This window comes from Glandiceps talaboti, chromosome 6 (assembly GCF_964340395.1).
Source record: "Glandiceps talaboti chromosome 6, keGlaTala1.1, whole genome shotgun sequence".
In the NCBI taxonomy this organism is placed as follows: Eukaryota; Metazoa; Hemichordata; class Enteropneusta; family Spengelidae; genus Glandiceps; species Glandiceps talaboti.
In genome coordinates, this window is record NC_135554.1 from 6,973,517 (window position 1) to 6,993,284 (window position 19,768).

Here is a 19,768-nt window from a genome sequence, read left to right on the forward strand (position 1 = left end):
TTCCATGATAAATATAGTGTGACAGTGCTGTATTACAGTACAGACGATGTTGCCATGGTGTTTCACTTTTATAACATGACATTTTTAACACCCACTCAAACAACTTCAAATGCAAAAGAAACAATTATATAGGTGCCCATGCACAGTGTGGATGTAGAAGTAGTCAAGTTGAAATGTTCATTATCAGTTGGAAAGTAAAACAAATCAAGTCATTAAAATCAAGTCCAAGCGTACTGGTGGCCTGTTTCTACTGTATTGTGAAGGAGTAGCCATAATTATCACTTTTCAATGTGACTGGGTATAGGATCCTACTGTGTGTGTGGTACCTCTGTTATTGCTAGTGTGGGGTTGAAATGCGTCTACCTTAAATGTAATGTCCAATGACTGAAACACCATAAAGGTAACATCATTTCTCCTGTAATGTCCAATGACTGAAACACCAAGGTAACATCATTTCTCCTGTAATGGCCGATGACTGAAACACCAAGGTAACATTATTTCTCCTGTAATGTCCAATGACTGAAACACCAAGATAACATAATTTCTCCTGTAATGTCCAATGACTGAAACACCAAGGTAACATAATTTCTCCTGTAATGTCCAATGACTGAAACACCAAGATAACATCATTTCTCCTGTAATGTCCAATGACTGAAGCACCATAAAGGTAACATCATTTCTCCTGTAATGTCCAATGACTGAAACACCAAGGTAACATCATTTCTCCTGTAATGTCCAATGACTGAAACACCAAGGTAACATTATTTCTCCTGTCATTAATACTGCAACAACTGATGTTATTCATTACTTGGTTTGACAAGGAACACACAAAAATAATTATAACCATTCACTTTAAAATTAAATATTTCCACTTTTGTTGATGTTTTTTCTATATTTATTGATACAAGTACAAATGTACATCATTGTTTGAAATCAATAAAATATCTTTTTGATTCTTCAATTCTCCTTGTCTTTGAAGTTGATGTGGTCATTTTATTCTGATGTCTAGTAGGGGGGTTTATACATAAGTTACAGTGGCACAGCCGGGAACTCAGACTCTACTAAGCTAAAGTCAGTGAACATATACATTAATGAACATACCAGAGTTTATGATAGATGTAGTTGAGTATGCACAAACAATGCAGGTACTGACGGTGGAACGCGAGATATAACAGAGAACCACTAGCTATATTTGCAAAATGAAACAAAGTAATTTCCACATATCATCAAGTTACAGACTGTGCCCCATTAATATCAACAGCTTGTACATGTATTTTCTCTCCATACATGTCATATGCAGGTAATCATATACACATCTACAGATGGAATTTCCTTCGACTTGTGTCCATTTCATGACGCTGAAACAAACAACAAAACAAAAATCAATCTATGTTCCTATAAGTAGCGCTGTCTTTACTTCATATTTCCCATGACTTGTGTTCATTTCATAACACTGAAGAAAGCAATGAAACTTAAATCAATCCAAGTACAAACATGTATAAGTAACATCTTTGAATACCTTTGCTAATTCTATAGCATTTTTTCTTCAGGGTAGTAAGTAGGTAAAATATATCTAAGTTTTCCAATTGCAATTTACTTATTGCATAAAGCAATGCCAGTTTACGAGATCACACTTTTTCTGTTACCATGGTTGCCCGTAACAAAAACACTAAATCTAATAACATTATAAGAACGATGTGAAAGCAGTTAATACGAATTTGTATTACAATGGCATATCACCAAGAAAGCAATATTATGTGCAAAATTAATCAGATCTCACATAACTGTTAAAAACACTTTCCACTTGAAAACAGTAGTACAGACATTTCAGCTGTTTTTATACTAAATTACTAAACATAAATCAATTAACTACTACTCTTACCTTGTGTACCCATTCATATTCACCAAATTTGGAATCAAATGTTCCTTTCTGAAGAGATCGTAATTTTAAAGTAAACCTCGGACCAATTTCCTGTAAACCAACTCTCTTCTCATTACGGAAAATATACCTATAAATAGAATGTAATCATTCTCCTGTTATATCATACACAGTAAAGCCAAATAATCTATGGTTATGGTTACATAAAACTTTATTGATATTTTCATTTTTGATGTGTAAATCAGTTGATAAAAATATCTATAAAGTATTAGTATGTCTCTCGGGACAAAGATGGAGACACTGTGAGAAATTATGAATATTTTCCTTATTTGGAATAGAATTATCAAATATAATAGAAACTGAATGTGAAATAAGCAATATAATTTATAAACAGGAAACAATTGATACTGTTCAAGAAGCTGCCCTATTGACTTGGATACAAGATACATTCTTATTTCATAAATCAGAAAAACCTTTATAAATTTTGTCAAATATTATCATTAAAAGAAAAAATTAAGCAATTGTCCAAATAGTTACTGTATACCTGTAACATAAGTGATTACAGCAGAAGAAAGAAAGCTGTGCTGAAGCAAAAGTCACAATGGATACAATTATTGCTTGTGTTGTGTCTGTCTCTTGCAAAGGGTGATTTACATAAATTGTATTCCAATTGTTGCATGTGTCTTGTCTCTTGCAGAGGGTGATTTATATACATTGTAATGCAATTGTTGTATGTGTCTGTCTCTTGTAGAGTGGATTTATATACATTGTAATACAATTGTTGCATGTGTCTGTCTCTTGCAGAGGGTGATTTATATACATTGTAATACAATTGTTGTATGTGTCTGTCTCTTGTAGAGGGTGATTTATATACATTGTAATACAATTGTTGCATGTGTCTGTCTCTTGCAGAGGGTGATTTATATACATTGTAATACAATTGTTGCAAGTGTCTGTCTCTTGCTGAGGGTGATCTATGTACACTGTAATACAATGACTGTTACCTGCATGAAAAATGTCTAAAAGTACAGACAAGTTTGGAAAACAAAGTTATGTGTTTGACCTTCTGAACAGAAGATGCCAATACATGTACCCATTCCACTGTCTTTCATGTTTTTAAGTTCTGAATGTGTAGCTAAATACAACTCTAGCCCAAGTCATTACATGTAAGCCTGCACGATCATGCTCCTAGGTCTTGTGCTTGTACACATTCTAACGTGTATCTAAACCTCTGTAATGTAAAATAAATCTTACCTGTGTCGTCTAAAGAAGATGTAATCTCTCTGATTATGAAATGTAACCACTTGTCTTCCTTTGAATTCTGGATTATGTGGAAATAAAGATGCCAACAAACGTCCTACACTATGACCCAATCTGGTGTTAAAGTTATTTAGAATTAGTTCTGGTTGGTGTTCTGTGCTGGTACTGCAACGCTACGATGAAAACATAAATGTCATCAGTTAGTGAGGGCGACATTATAAATACCTGTGTATCATAACCATAATTTGTGAATCTGCTATATAACGTAGTGAATGGAGTCATGATGGTTGAATAGTTAAAGAGTATCTGGCTTGTAATCCGTACATTGGTGTTTAGAGTCATGATGGTTGAAAGGTTAAGAGTGGCTGGCTTGTCATCTGTACATTGCTGGTTGTAGAGTCATGATGGTTGAATGTTTGGAGTGACACATCAAATATCGACTAGTGAAAAGAGCACACTGCTGCCAAAACCTTTTATTTTTAAAATTTCACACACTACTTCCATTGATGTGTACAAATAGCTATTCTTTCTCTTTCTAGTTTCATTCTATGGTAATACTCACCCTGATTTCTCTGGCTAATTTGACAGTACTCATTTTAAAGTGAAGGGTTGGACCATCAGGTAAATGGCAAATCAGTAATCCATCTGTACATGAGTTAAGGAAGTGTAGACTACACTACAGGTAGATTAGTATTGTGTTGATTCTCCATGATCTAATACATAAACAAGTCAATATAATGGACATATCCAAATGCATTATTATGATTCATAAATCATATCTATGGTACATAAAAATTACATATTTTGAAGACTGCTTTCATTAAAACAATACAGGATTCAAAAACACTTCTCTAAGATGTCCCTGTATCTGGACAATATTAGTTATGACTCAGGATACATTTGTGTTTACAGACACTGACCTCTTCTTACGCCTACAAGAAGTGCAAGTCAGGAGGGTTGTTTGTACCATGTGACTGGTGTTTTGTATAGTTTACATAGACATGAATTCTGGCTGACACCTAGCAGAAGTAGGAAACTTTTTTTATACCTGTGTGAACAGCACTCAAGTATATAGTGTGAACAGGGCTAAAGTATAGTGTGAACAGGGCTAAAGTATAGTGTGAACAGGGCTAAAGTATAGTGTGAACAGGGCTAAAGTACTAGTATACACTATCAACAAACCTATACTGACACCTATGGAACTCTGAACTAGATCATAGATGGTTTGTGTCTTGTATAAACAGAACAGTGAACTGACATTCATATCTTGTGATAATTATACAAGGATACTTGGTTTCTTCCGGTCTTCATTTATAACAACCAAGTCTGTAAAATCACGTCCAATTGCCTGTGGTATCACTTTCTTCAAAGCCAACCCTCTTCTGTAGTAGACTTCTGAGTTTGGTATACTATCAGATAACTCCTTACATAGCCTGGTTGTTCTCTGAAAACAAAAGAAAAAAACCAACTAAGTAAAATAGTGACATAAAGCAAGGTCCTTGGCATTATCCCAACCATTAGACTATGTCTTCATCTGTCAAATTTTGAACAAAGCTAGTTGACACAGATTTGATTACAGTGTAACCATTGTCACCCAGTTTGATGCTGACTGAACAGCCTTAGGATGTTTATGATAAGAATACAACTTGTCATTTGCTGACTGGAATCTACAAATCAATTCAGTCTGACTAGTTACACAAAGGGGATTCACACACTTGGATGTCCACAGCTGTTATTTGTTAAATGCTGAATTGATTATCAGCATGGTTGGATTCAGCTAATGATTTTTCAATACTGTGTACATTGGCAACTTGTAGAAGTTTGACCTGTGGATGTGATTTTCATAAAATTATAGAACCCCAACATATTTTATTATATAAAGGGGTTAAAGCCGGGGTAAAATCAGGTAAAAAATGTATAGATTTCTATGCCTTGATTTGAACTATAATTTTGTTAAGGAAACCATAATAACATATAGGTAAATCTGGTAAACTTTGTATGGATTTTACGATATCTTGCATCATACATTGTAATTTGGGTGGTGAATCCCAAAATACCTGACCAACTACTAAGGTAGATTTTACCTACTATTAAATCCTTGCAAAAAGTAAATGAAAGTGAGGCATCTATACTGTTGTAACATTGTTGTTGATAAGTACATCTAATATGTCAAAATAAAACAAATAAATGTTGTCTGACTTTAGTTCAACTTACTGATTTAGGTCTATCTGATGTGGTTATTAATATTTTGGGTGTTGTCTCTCTGTTGAAATACGTTGCCATTTCATCAGTAGCTTCATCATACAATACCTACAATGTAACAAACAACAGCACATTACAGGTCATTTCTAAATAAATATAATCAAATACATGTACGTCACTGGAGAAAAGATGTCATAGATGTCACTGTCAAAGCCAACATCTGGCATCTAATTTTCATGGTGAACATGTAGTTTCAATAATGTAGAATTGGTAGTGTATTGTCATGATACAGCACTTGAAAAGTTCAGAATTGGTGACAGATACACACACTTTCATGACATAGAACTCTAAAACTGATGACATAAACACTTGCTGTCATGACATGCTTCCAGAACTGATAAACTAAACATGTTTATTATTACCATAGGCCTATACATGTAGAACTGATCACAAACACATATTGTTATGACATACAACTCAGTTACTGATGACATGTGTTGTCATGACATAGAACAACAAAAATGATGATGTAAATACATAGATACATTGTACATGTTGTCATGACATACAGCTCCAGTATAGATGACATATACACATATTATACTGCACATAACTCAAGTACTGATGACATAACCACACGTTGTCATGACACAAAACTCCAGAAATGATGACATATACACATATTGTCATGACACACAACTCCAGAACTGATGACATCAGTCACATCACTGATAACATACCTCTTCATCTTGTGGATCTACCATAGTCTCATCATACACTCTGGTATTTTCAATTGTTCTGGGTATTCTCTTAGCAGGTCCCTAAAAAAAAAGTGAAAAGAGGTCATTTCATTAAATAAACCAACTACTCAGTATTGGTGGGAATAATTTATTAATAATGTACAAATCAAGTTAGAATAATATCTCATTCTGAAACCAATTCAAAAAAGAATATACATATTATATATGTTTGTACTTACATTTTCGGAATTTTCCTCTTTCTTGCGTTTCTTTTGTCGTTCACGTTTTTCCTATTAAAAGTTTTAACATTTATTATAAGAATACAAAAATGATGTATAAATTATAATATATGTTTAGGTACACAGTTCAATAATCACAATTATATTTATACAAGCTATAGCACATACCATGAGATTTGTAACATGTTTAGTTATAAGAACTTGATGTTTATCAATACAGTAAAAAAAATCAAGTCATCTTTGTCATCGATGACTATATTTGAACCCTCAGTAGTACCAGATTGATTCATATGATATAAAAATTGTGTTACTACATAGATTTCAAACGAAAGAATCAGATGTACAACATGTAGTTTATCTCTATTTTATTGTGTGTGTGTGTGTGTGGGGGGGGGGGGGTCGTGTTATTGAATGTCATAGTCCAACACATCGAACCTATCAGAGTAGAACAACAGCAATTAAATAAAATAAACATGACTTTGTAATTTGATTATGATGTACAATGTATTGTGCAATTTTAAAGCCCAGCCCGGGCTATGCTTGTAACGTTATTACACACGCGACATGGCCAGTCCCCAACCCACACTCTGAAATGAAAATGCGATAGAACTATTCATTAATACCTTGTGTTTCTTCCGTTTCAGCTTCACATACTCTTCTCTTCTCCTGTCCTTATTTTTGATTCGAGATATATTTGGTAGGGGTATTTCTACGGAAAGTTTCGACTTATCGGCTGATCGCTTCTCCACATGGTGGTCCGCCATTTTGAAATAGACACTTTAACTACCTAAGGATTAGTTGGCAGAGCAGAGACCCTCTAAGTTCAGATTATTTGCCTTCACGTTTTTATAAGGTCGCGATCTTACTCCGACCATTGGTGGCGCTCTACAAAGTGGTAAAATTATTCCGGTGTGATTTCTTGGGTCTCGCAACATCATAATTATTGGTGTATTTCTTTTATATGGGCCTTGAGCCTGATCCAAACAATAAATAAAATAAAAATAATCAAAAGAAAAGAACAGACAAGCTATTATTTCAATGAATATGCAGGTGTATAAGACGAAAAGCAGTACTTTACAAAAAAACCCCACTTTTCATTTGTCAATACTTCGCGACCTACAGTACTATAATTTTAATGCACTTATATATCAATATCTGTTCAGCTCTGACAGCTCTAACCATAACAGCGATGCTTCAAAAACATATCTTGTGTCTTAGCTCGTCTGTATTAATAAGGTTTTTACTTTTTATTTTATCAAAATGAGGTTTCCGGTTAAACTACATTACACTTTAATTGTCATTTTTATTTTATTTTACCACATATTTATGAATTATTTTTGAGATCATCTCTTATTGATGTTGCAAAAAGGTGATGCGCAGTCACACTTGCTTGGTCACTTTTCGCTATAAATTCTTTTGTCAGCAATACAGGAATTTGAAAATAAGCGTCCCTTCACCCAACCCAAGGTATATGTGACCATTACACTGGTACTTTGCTTAAATAGAGAAGATGTAGCAGTATACACTTTGCAATGACTAACATTTATTTCTTTTGTAATTTCTCCTGGTTTGGTCCTACACATGGAGTAAAACAACTGCTATTGGCAATGTGCACAACTGAAATCCAATGTCTGACACACACACACACACACACACACACGCAGTAAGAGAAACAAACTTAAAAAAACCCTACAGGATAATGGAACAACCCATGGACTTTAGCCAAGTGACTATGTAACATGATTATAAAATGATACCTCATTGACTTCCATTCTAAAAGACAACCTATTTTAACAGAAAATCATTCTTTTGAACGTAACTTGAAAACTACTGATCAAGATCACTTTCATTGCAACAATTTTTTCATCTACACATCATAAGCAATGTCCCTCCCAAATTTGAAATCAATCGATCCAGTTGTTTCTCACTCTCAGTTGTTCTCTCTCTCTCACACACACACATCCACACATACATACATACATAAGTACACACACACACCTGCACATACATACATACATACATACATATCTTGATGCCTATAGCACGCTGAACCTCAGTTCAGTTGTGCTACAAACCACTGAAGGACGGTCAACCAATTAACACTATCCCATCATCTTATATTCCCACTTTAAAATCAGACTGCTAAGTATCCATGGCTTACATGTAGTATCCTGCACATAAAACCAAGACAGTTGCTTCCTTCTGGTAAACTGAATTTTTATTCCACTATCAACATTCTGTGCAAAGACTGAAGGCTGAATATACACTTCAGTTGTGACACGGTTATACATAGAACATAAAAACAAATTTTTTTTTTTCAAAGTCTCTCTTCTAGATGACTAGCATATATAAAATGTTACGTCAAAAGATTATAATACAAGAATGATATTGTAGTTACTTATAGTTACGTTTACACAAATAGTATGAAGTGAATTGATCTATTCTATAGTCTAAAAGTCATCCGTGGTTTCAATTCTCTTTGATCTGTCTAGTCAAACAGACTGTAATGACATCATCGGTCCGGGCTTATTGGCCTGAAAGGAAAATTAGACCGCACCCACAACGGCTGATCTATCAGTCTATCTAGTCAAATAGATGTATGTAGAACAACATTCTGTGCTAAAGTTTAAATTTTAAATTACCACAAACAACTGTATTTAATGCAATTGGAGCCCGAAGACGATATCACATCTACATGTGACTCACATTCAAATTTGAAGGTGGTGGTACGATGTACACATAATTTGTATATCAGAATCGTGTTTTTCTTGAATGAATTACGCAATTACAAGTACCTGTCAATGTGTGATGGATTACTATTGACATGACTTTTGTCAGCATGTGGTTAAGCTAGATATTCACTCTGATTAGATCAATTTGATGAGACGTGCACGAGAGATAAAATAGAATCGAAACCACGGATAACTTCTTGAGTACATATTCCAACACAATATTTTATTAGCCTAGGTTCTTGATTAAAAATTTCATTACACCTATCAATGCTGATGAACCCATGATGACTACAATGATGGTCCTATGTTTCAAAATTACATTCAAAATGTATATCTACATATTCGCACACAAAAAAATTCAAGGAATACAAAACAGGGCTCATAGAAACTTGGTTATGAAAAACAAAAATATGGCCACTGAAGCACAACTGACAGCATTTTAATAATATGATTATTTCATAACAATTTTTAATATGAAAGTAAATCGATTATTGATATGTTACTGGAATGGGCATCTTCCATTTCCAGGTCAAAGAAAATGAATCATATACAGACACAACTTTTAAACCCACTAAGTGATCTGATGTGATATCTATTCTTATTGCCTTGCCTTATTCGGGCACTAGTCGACATCATATTACCCCTGGTGGTGTTATGTAGAAACTTTTTCCTTTAGCTTTCAACCTCTGGGAATTAGTTGCTGCATAACCACCCTCGGGGTACTGGATGTCTACTCGTGCCCTCATAGCCAGGCAATAAGTTTATAATAATCTTTCATTTCTGAATATATGCCTTCTCTACTTTCATTTATTGAACATTTGATACAGAGCAGGGTGACTCATCCTCTTTTTCTTGCGTCTCATGACGCAAAGTATGAGGTCACACAAAGACTGACTGCATAGCGCCACACCTTTTTGGACTTATTTCACAAATCTTTCACAGAATATGTTGTTATGGCAATAATACATCCAACAAATTGTTCCATAAATACATTCATCCATCCATCCATACACACAGACATATGGAGCGTGATCCCTACGTGTATATCTTTACCAAGTTTGTCAGCTGTAGTCAATATAGAATCATGACAACAGGTAATTACCTGTTTCTAAAAAAATATTACAAACAGAATGACACAATATCTACACAAGATGTTACATTATGGAAACATTTTCCAGCAAGACTTACTCTGCAACACATTGAGTAACTTTTATGCATATCAAACGGTATAATAATCTATTTCATTACAACTAAACGCATGGTTTCCTCTCTCTGGAATCATATTTTGTATAGTTCAGTCGAAGGATGAATGTCAAATACATGTATGTGTTAAAAGGTCATACATAGGTTACTTTCATAGAAAATGCACTTGTCAGTGCACGTTTCAAGTGGCTTTGCATCTAGTCTGTTAGGTAAGCCATGACAGGGCGCCCTCACACATCAGTCAACCTCTAAGTTTGATAGAGCAGGCCGGTGAGGGCGGTACGACATTACATATTTTACACTTTACTGACAATCTACTTTGTATCATGCCATAAAAATGTTCATTTTAACCTTCTAAACTGACACTGGTACTTCAATTTAAACTTTTACTGTAAGTGTAACACTATTTCTAACACGGACACATTTCAAAATCATATATTTACAACAGACATGCTGATAAAGTTATGTATTTATTACAAGTTTTAGATAACATATCACAAGATGTTTACTATCTAACTAACTAACTAACTACAGTTCAGATTCTAATCGGCAGTTACGACATACCCCAGTAATAACAAGTGTTTTTTCCCCCTTTCTGTACACAGAGAACCAATATCAAGTCTCTTTATTTTGAATTCTATTCAATGTATACATACTAGTATACATTTCATTAGCTCATACACAAGTGAAAAATAAGGCCAACCTTATTAGTTTTTATGTTTCTCATCACATTTTTGGCGAGAAGTGACTTTATTTTTATTGTTAATTTTTGCAATTAATCTTTTCATTATTCACATTTTATGCACACAAAGAGTGACAAGAAGATCAACAGTTTGCACTCGCAAGTTCTTACTTATCAAATTATGCTGACGTGTGTATTGGTTTGTCAATTTATGCATGCACATACGTAGACAAAATAAATTGTAATTTTTATGACAACTAACACAAAGTTTGTGGAAGTTATCGACAATTTATAAGTGATGAATTGATAATTCTACAAACATTTGATAAAAAATTCAATATCACTTCAGTGGAATGCTCCGGATGGATTAAGACAAGAAACAAATGAAAATAATAAGGTGGCCCTCATTTGCATGACAAAATAGAATTGTTGAAATCTGAATGATACAATGTTTTTGTCACAGGCGGTAAGAAGGTAGAATTTACTAAAAGTTTCCAAGTCTTTTTACGGAGATTCCCTTACAATTGTCATTACATACATAGGCAACTCTGTAAATTTTACCAAATTTTACCAAGATACTGGCCATATAGCCGTAACAAAAACACTAACAATGTAACTTCTTAGAAGACGGAGAATTCAAACTCATCATCTCCTCTGAAGATCACAAAGTAGGCAAGAATAGTAAAGAAGCACACAGTGTTACCAGCTATTGTCAGCCCAGCTGCTCCCCACATGATCTACAAAAGAGATAGCAAATCAGCGATTAGTCTAGGTACGCAATCAATCAATCAATCAATCAATCAATCAATCAATCAATCAATCAATCAATCAATCAGTCAACCCAAATCATTTCTTCAGAGCCAGAATCCTTGAAACGTTGTTCTGTGCGACGGCACTGAAAGTCAATACACACGGAATGTTTCTTTGAATAATAATATATCTAGTTTTGAAAATTTTGAGACTGCAGTTGTCTTGTGTCCCGACATTGAGAATTCCAAAGTGTAAATACTACCTGCTAAAAACCTGATTCACAATCTATTAAGAGGGATCTTTTTCAACAATAGCGTATGATGTATTTAGATGTTATTCCCCAATATTTTACTTCGTTTCACTAAGGAAAATACTCATAAGGGGCTTTGTCATTACGAGTGGTTAGACAAGTAGTGACAAAACCCTTAGGTCACGAGTATGTTCCGGCTGAATTAAGAAAAATATTGGAGAATAACATAATTATACCAGTGCTAGTAATATGAAACTTAAAAGAAAACTGGGGAATGTAATGACAATTTTGAATGTTTGACCCATATTTTGAACACAGCAGAACCAGTGACAGAGACACACTTTGTTGTGACACAGACACGCGTTGTCGTGACGATGTGTGGTATAATGATAGAGAGTACTATACAGATACAATAAACCACTATTCAACCTAACAATGTAACCTAGATGTCATGCTACAGTGTTAATTTCTAAATATGCTATTGATATGATGAAAATTTTACTTCAAGTTCAATCAAAATGGTTTCCAAAAAAAGCTTTCAGACCCAAGATTGTCTTTTCCTGGTCTACAATCAGTAATGACAGAAGACATTTTCACCAGTCTCGCTGTGTTTTTTATTCTATGGAACACACAGTTTGTTTGTTTTTAGTACTTACAGCATTGGTATGAGCTAGGATCAATGGTAGACCATACGCTGACACTACAATACCAGTCGTGAGAAAGATACAGAGTTCTATCAGTGCACTGCTTGCTCCCGATGACAAGTCTGGTGAATATTTTCTGGCAATTACTGTGGGTACTGGACATAATACATAGAAAAACAACACAAACATAGGCCACCAGTCACTGGTATAAAGAAAGAAAGAAAGAAAGCGTTATTATTATTTTTGGTGAATTCACTCAAGTTTGCATATTGCATACATAGGCTGTTTGACTTATTTCTTACTCAACTGTGTCATTTGAATAAAACACTCAATAAATTTTCAAAATCTAAAACAGGCTTATATTGGTTTTGGGGTGACCAGTGGCAAACCACTGTCACTGCATGAAAGGGTGGCATTTCTGGTTCCGTGTACATAAGTCATACAACAGAATTGCCGAAAATTCAGAAATGCCACATTTCCGTTGTGTGACCCGTCAGGTACAAGAAAGCGGAAACACCACTTTTCATGCAGTGTAATTTCTATGGTTTCTTCAAAATAGTATGTATATAAACAGAAAGCTGTCAATTTATCAAGATTGTCCTATTCTGTTACCAAGGATCTAAACAGCAGAACCAAAGTACTAAGATGCTTACCAAAAAAGTGTATTAAAACATATATAAAATATAGCATTCAAATTTAAACATATTCACCATCACAGTTATTTCACATTCAAATTTGTGATAATGATAATTTGCATTGAACAATTCACTTCATATGCATATTATATATAAGTACATTGTCTTGCATAGACATGCACACCTTGTGTGTTCCATTGTGTAATCATTAACAAGTATTACTTGTATGACCCACTGTGATAAATGAGAGAGAGAGAGAGAGAGAGAGAGAGAGAGAGAGAGAGAGAGAGAGAGAGAGAGAGAGAGAGAGAAAGAGTGAGAGAAAGAGTGAGAGACAGACAGACAGCCAGACAGAGACAGACAGACAGACAGGCAGAGTGGGTGCACGTGTACAAATGTATGTGCCACTCATGAAAGAGGTGACATGACTGTTGATACTTACCCAAAGGGTTTCAGAGCACATCCTAGAACCACCAGTGTCAGCCCACATGCTAGTGCAAAGGCTAACACAATTAGACTGCAAATTGAAACAAATAGAATCAAAGATTTATTTCATATCAAGTGACAAAATTTTGACCCCTATTGACAATAACCAAATGTGGAGATGATGTGAATGACATTATAATGATTAAAACACTATACACTATTTGGCTCAACAAAGTTAATTATTATTTTGTCACTCATAGTCATACACAGAATTTACAACTTAGTACCGCCAGCTTTGTTTGTGAGAATATTCTTACATGTATTTTGCAGAAGAATACATGTACATGTACTATTATACTGAGAATTTGGATGTAAAAGTTGTTTTTTGTTATCGTCAATTCCTCTTTGTACAGGAATGTAAATGTTATGTTAATGTAAATGTTAAAATGTAAACTACATACTGATGGTATCATCTCTTTGTTATTATAATGTAGTACAGTACAAAGTACAATGTGTATTATGTCCTGTTTGATAACAATAGAAAATTGGGATGTTAAAATGTAAACTGCATACTGATGGTATCGTCTCTTTGTTATTACAATAAAGTACAGTACAATGTACAATGTGTATTATATCCTGTTTGTTGAATACAATAGTAAATTGGGATCAGCATATTATACATGCAATGGTACAATGTACATGTACCTGATACATCCATTTTGTGCATTCCCACCAATTCAAACACCTTACATTTTTGTACTTTTTCGTCTAGAACCATACACTGTGATACAGTGACTTCTGTATATAAGAACAGCTTTATACTCAGTATATGAGTCATACAGCGGTTTTCATTGACTCGTCGTTTTGATATAACCCAATAATGTTAGTAATTTCTCCTGTTATATCTGACACCAAATTTCATTACATGAATGTCTCTAACTTGGACATCTAAACTAATTAACATCAAATAGACATGACACTTACCCTGGTTATCAGTAGAATATGAACCAGACGTCAGCAGCACAGCGAGAAAGACAATGGGGGCAAAAAAGAGACAAAGAAAAAATGGTTTGTTAATGCATGAAAATGTGGATTCATTTTCCTACTGACATCAGTGCTCATAAAGGTCAGTTTCTAGGCTATGATATTATCAATGATTTCATATCACCAAGATGTGGGTTTACAGTAAAAGGAAGCTGAAAGATGTCCACAGTCAATACTAACAACAATATACTATAAGAAGCATTAAACAAATTATCTGGATTACCGCAAACTGCAGATGGCCTCCTGTCGGAGTCAAACATTGCAAGTGTACCAGCAGGTCTCGATAGGTGTGTCTGTATTTAGACCTAGGTGGCATATGTTACAATGAATGTCATTGAATATTCAAAATGAGCAGGATGTGATGTGAGCTCTATATGATGTTAAAATTCAAATCTGGGACAAAAGGATGTGCTAATTAGGGCCATACATTGTATTGTGGGATAGGAGGCCTTTATACAATATTCATGGTTTGTTTTCATATTCCAAAATAGTCATGTCATAACGTGTTGAAAACAGCACAAAAGAATCACACTGTTTTTCAAAAGCTGACAATAGAATTGGTTGAATATTTTTTATATTGGTTGATAATTTTCATCTGACAAGACACAACTTAACCACAAGTGACATGACAACATATACATGTAACCTGTCGGGCTGTGGGGGGTCTTAAGTTATAACACAAATATTAATAATGTCTGTAAAAGCACATCAATACAGCAAATTTACCTCTTGGTTATCAGACATTTATCAAAAATTTGAAAAACTTTGGTTGGAAAGGGTACACCTATATCGCAAATTATGAACAAAATGTCTTCATCAAAGAAAAAAATATCTGTCTCATAGTCGTTCAACTGGTGACAAGACCCTTTAGCTCACTTGTAATTCTTAGCTATGTGTAAAATCATAAGGCAAAATAAAAACAAATCTTGTTTTCGATAATTTCAATTCAGAAAACAGGATAGGTAGGTTGGAATTTTATTTTATTTGACTTCCTTTAAATTTTTTAATAAATAACTTCAACCTCCAAGCACATGTTATGATGATGTAAGACACCGACTCGTTGCTCACAATACTTCCGTGAGAGTTTGATGAGGTGTAAAAGAAGTAAATGAAGACACTTATAAGTTAAGTAGATGAACATGTTATGCAGACTCTACTAGTCTAAACAGACCTGGTTTCTCTCTAGAATATGATTTTAAAAGAAAGTTACCACGAAATGTAAACTGGCAACAGGCAATGGCATGAAGGTGTACAAGGAAATACAATGTAGAAGTAAATTGTTAAGAAATAGCGCCAATGGTGCTATAGCACAACTGTATTTGGCTGTTGGTATGGGTGTGGTCTTGTTGCCAGGTATATTTACCTATATTTTCTGAATGTTTATTTGCTTGCCTATTAATCCATGTTATTTTTATAATTTCCAACATCATTTGACTGTTGCTATGGGTGTGGTCTTGTTACTAGGCATATTTGCATACACCTTTTTGAATCTTTTTTTCACTTGGCTACCCTTCCCAGTTTGCATCTTTGCAATATAAACCATCATTTGGCTGTTGGTATGGGCATGGTGTCACTGCTAGGCATATTTACATACATTTTATTTTTACAACTTTTAAAATTGTTTAAATCTGGCAACAAAGCATCTAATCTATGTTGGTATAAAATACAGTTTACGGTCTAATTGATGAGTTATGTCATAATGTGATAATGATAGCACATACATGTACCTATCCTTGAAATTAGTGAGTACAAATTTTGTAGTGCGCCCTCATGAGGTGACATTGGTATACATCCTGCCCCCTAGCCCTTTTAACATGGTCTGATCATAACAACTGTTATTTGTCTAGGACTACAGCATATCAAATGATGTAATCTGGTATGATTTACAGTACTTATAAAAAGTCATTAAATTCCAGTGTAAACAGAAATGATGGCTGATACAGAAAAAGTCTTTAATAAAACCACTAATATAGTACACCTTATAAACAGAAGCACTTGAAGTCATAAAAAAGCTAACAATTATCATATTCCTGTGAACAGCTGATGGAGGCATACTGCCTGTATGGAAAATACCATCTCAAGGTCTTTTTTGAGTTTTCAAATCACATTTGTACCTGTGCCAGTCTTTGGGGGAGAAAAACAAGATACATTTAACACTGTGATTTTAGTTTAGCTTTGGATACCCCACTAACTGATAGGGTGAACTCTTGAAAAATGTGCAGTTTTCCAGTATATCATATTTTATGGAACCCTGATAAACATGTAAAATGACTAGTGAGCTTAGATAGACTCTACCTACTTACTTCTAATAATCATACAATTCATTTGAACTAGGAATAATGATATCCACACTGACTTTCAAATCAAACATTAAAGTTACTAGTACTAGTTAGTGTTCATCCATAAATCATATATCCATATGGATAGAATACTTCTTTAACAAAGTGAATAGTACCACTTCATAGAATTTTGCTTTAAAGTGGCCATATGGATTGGAAGAAGATTTGATGTTTATTTTGGATTTTTAATATATAAAATTTTATCATGGCTTCTTCCTTGAAAAATCAATGTGATACAACATTAACAAGGTCTGACTGTGTGTGTAACTCAATACATTGCATAAGATTAAAAAATGTGTTAATGTACGTACAATAACAAACATTTTGCACATTTTTTTAGCTTTTTGAAATGTATTGAGCTTCAAACGCAGACTTTGTCAATGTTGTATCACATTGATTTTTCAAGAAGGAAACCATGATAAAATTGGTTTAGAAATCAAAAATCAAAAATAAATATCAAATCCTCATCCATATGGCCACTTTAAAGGCCAGGGTTTTAATACTAGGTTCTTGCATTAGTGTTATCTTATCAGTAGAGAACCATCAGGATTACATAGGATTATTTTTTTATTGTGGGCAAACTGTTTCTATAGCTTTGCTAGACAACTGTTTTTCACACCTAATGTTCAATCCTTTTTCAGAGTGGGCATATTCTGGTTATCATAAAGATAAAAGATTTCATGGTTTGGCCACTGGGAGTGCTGTTTACGAGTCAAGTTGAAAGATACAAAGTTACCACCTATATTCCATGTTGTTCACACTGTAATGTTATATTAACAACTACCAATCATCAAAAGTGATTGAAATCAATGCATTTTATCTCATTCAACATTTTACATTTCAGGGCTCAAAATTAACAGTAGTCCTATACCCACAGACTACCAATTCTTGTCATGAGGCTACCATAATTTGCAGCTAGTAGTCCACTCAGGCTACCACTGATAATGTGATGAGGATGGGAGATTTATGGATATGAACATATTTTAATAACACACATATTTCCAATACAGGAAATCTGTTTTCAGTTCAGGAATATGGACTACAGGTCACAATCCTTGGGCTAACAATTTCTGAAATTAGCCCACTAGGACTACCAAAGAAAAAGGTTCATTTCCAGCCCTGCATGTATTTATTAAAGAACATCAACTCAAAAGGTACCCTCCATCAATCAAAACCAAAGTGTTTAATTAAAGACGAAGTCATGACAGCGCATTATAAAATCATTTCAAATTCAAATCATGGTGCTTTCAAAATTTGTGTATTTTATTATGTAAAACACAGTGGTTATAGCAGTCATTATGGCAGTTGTGTTTGTAAGGTTAGGAACCATGGTAACAGAAGGAGGAAAGTTACATGTTGGTATTAAAATGTAAATTTGTTTATGTGTGGCACCCCTGTGAAGTGTCTAGTGAACACAGACACTGGAACCTAAATTTGTTTATGTGTGGCACCCCTGTAAAGTGTCTAGGGAACACAGACACACACTATTTGTTTACTTAGTGCACTTCATAAAAAAACATTGTACATGAAGAATCCCATTTGTTTATTTTTTTACGAAAAGTAGTGAAAATGTTATTTAATGAGTTTTTGTCACATTCTTATTTCAATAACAATGAACAGTGTTTACTAGATAATAGAACTGTTATGTTGACAGCCATTTTTCTGAAGTAGAGCTGAGTCATGACGTGTACAGTGACAGTCACCCCTGATCCTATATTTAGATATTTGTAGTGCCAAACCCAATTTCTATTGTTGTTACACACATACATATGCCACTGTTGTATATATGGCTATGGGGAAAGACTATATATGGCTATGGGGAAAGACTTTTGTGAGGAATCCCTGATTTCAGTATTGCAACTATTTGCTGATCCTTAGTAGAACATGACATAATTCAATAAAAAATTGTCAAACGGCAGATTGGAGATACATATTCTGCACAACAAAACATTAAAAAAAATTGGTTTTCATTTAGTTTGTAGAAATGTTGCTGTTGTTATGTATTATCGTCATGGTTACACGATATTTTCTCCTCAAATGACTAATTAACATTAGACGTGCAAAGTCTGCATCTACTATCTAGCATAACAGTAGGACCAAGGAGTCAACGCGAACGGTAGCGATGATAAGAACAGTGCAGTTAAACTGTAAATAAAGAATTTATTCATTATCGTACAACTTTGGTTCGTCTGTTCACATCGACAAGGTCATATCATTAACTTTCGTTTTACTTTTAGCAGCTTACATGGAGCGTTCACGGCATATGCTAAAAGGCGGTACCATTGTTATGACAGATAAGACGTCTTTTTAAAGAATTACTCATCGCCCTCACGTATGATATTTACTTAATTATTCAAGACAGCCTCTTTGAACGTCAAATACTGCCATCGATAAAATTAGCTGATTTACTTCATAAGAATTTCTGAGAAACAAATTAACATCGATACAGAGGTCTTGTCAGTCAGATGTAAAATTATCGGAATTCATAATCTTAGAATAAATCAAGGTATAAATGGCAACAAAAGATCGCTCACTTACTTTTAATACCCGCCATCTTACATGTTGACGTCATAACCCGGAAGTTAATTTGATCCTGAGATACCAAAACATTTTTTTCTAAAAATATATAATCACGTATTTCAGGAATAAGGGCACGTTTCTCGCCGTCGAATAATTTGTAAATAGTTCTACCTAAGCCAGGCCTTGCTATTTCTTTCGAGAAAATTCGAGAAAGTTGTCGAAA

At 34.2% G+C, this 19,768-nt stretch overlaps 2 protein-coding genes across 3 annotated transcripts; both read right to left on the reverse strand.

Moving 5' to 3' along the window:
- Positions 1 to 390: 390 nt before the first annotated feature.
- Positions 391 to 7,084, reverse strand: LOC144436286 (ribosome production factor 1-like). Its single transcript, XM_078125034.1, has 9 exons — positions 6,944 to 7,084; positions 6,321 to 6,371; positions 6,082 to 6,162; positions 5,354 to 5,449; positions 4,430 to 4,583; positions 3,702 to 3,784; positions 3,134 to 3,312; positions 1,883 to 2,009; positions 391 to 1,358 (listed from the first exon to the last, which is right to left on the reverse strand). The coding sequence occupies exons 1-9, from the start codon at positions 7,082 to 7,084 to the stop codon at positions 1,317 to 1,319; spliced, it is 954 nt and encodes a 317-aa protein (XP_077981160.1). The 3' UTR covers positions 391 to 1,316.
- A 4,236-nt stretch (positions 7,085 to 11,320) lies between these two features.
- On the reverse strand, positions 11,321 to 19,742 carry LOC144436096 (leptin receptor gene-related protein-like). 2 transcript variants are annotated; one of them, XM_078124781.1, is made up of 4 exons: positions 19,562 to 19,742; positions 13,659 to 13,732; positions 12,594 to 12,783; positions 11,321 to 11,674 (listed from the first exon to the last, which is right to left on the reverse strand). In XM_078124781.1, the coding sequence occupies exons 1-4, from the start codon at positions 19,595 to 19,597 to the stop codon at positions 11,558 to 11,560; spliced, it is 417 nt and encodes a 138-aa protein (XP_077980907.1). In that variant the 5' UTR covers positions 19,598 to 19,742; the 3' UTR covers positions 11,321 to 11,557. The 2 variants fall into 2 exon arrangements, with proteins under 2 accessions (XP_077980907.1, XP_077980906.1); XM_078124780.1 differs by lacking the exon at positions 19,562 to 19,742 and adding an exon at positions 14,908 to 15,147.
- Between the last annotated feature and the right edge of the window lie 26 nt (positions 19,743 to 19,768).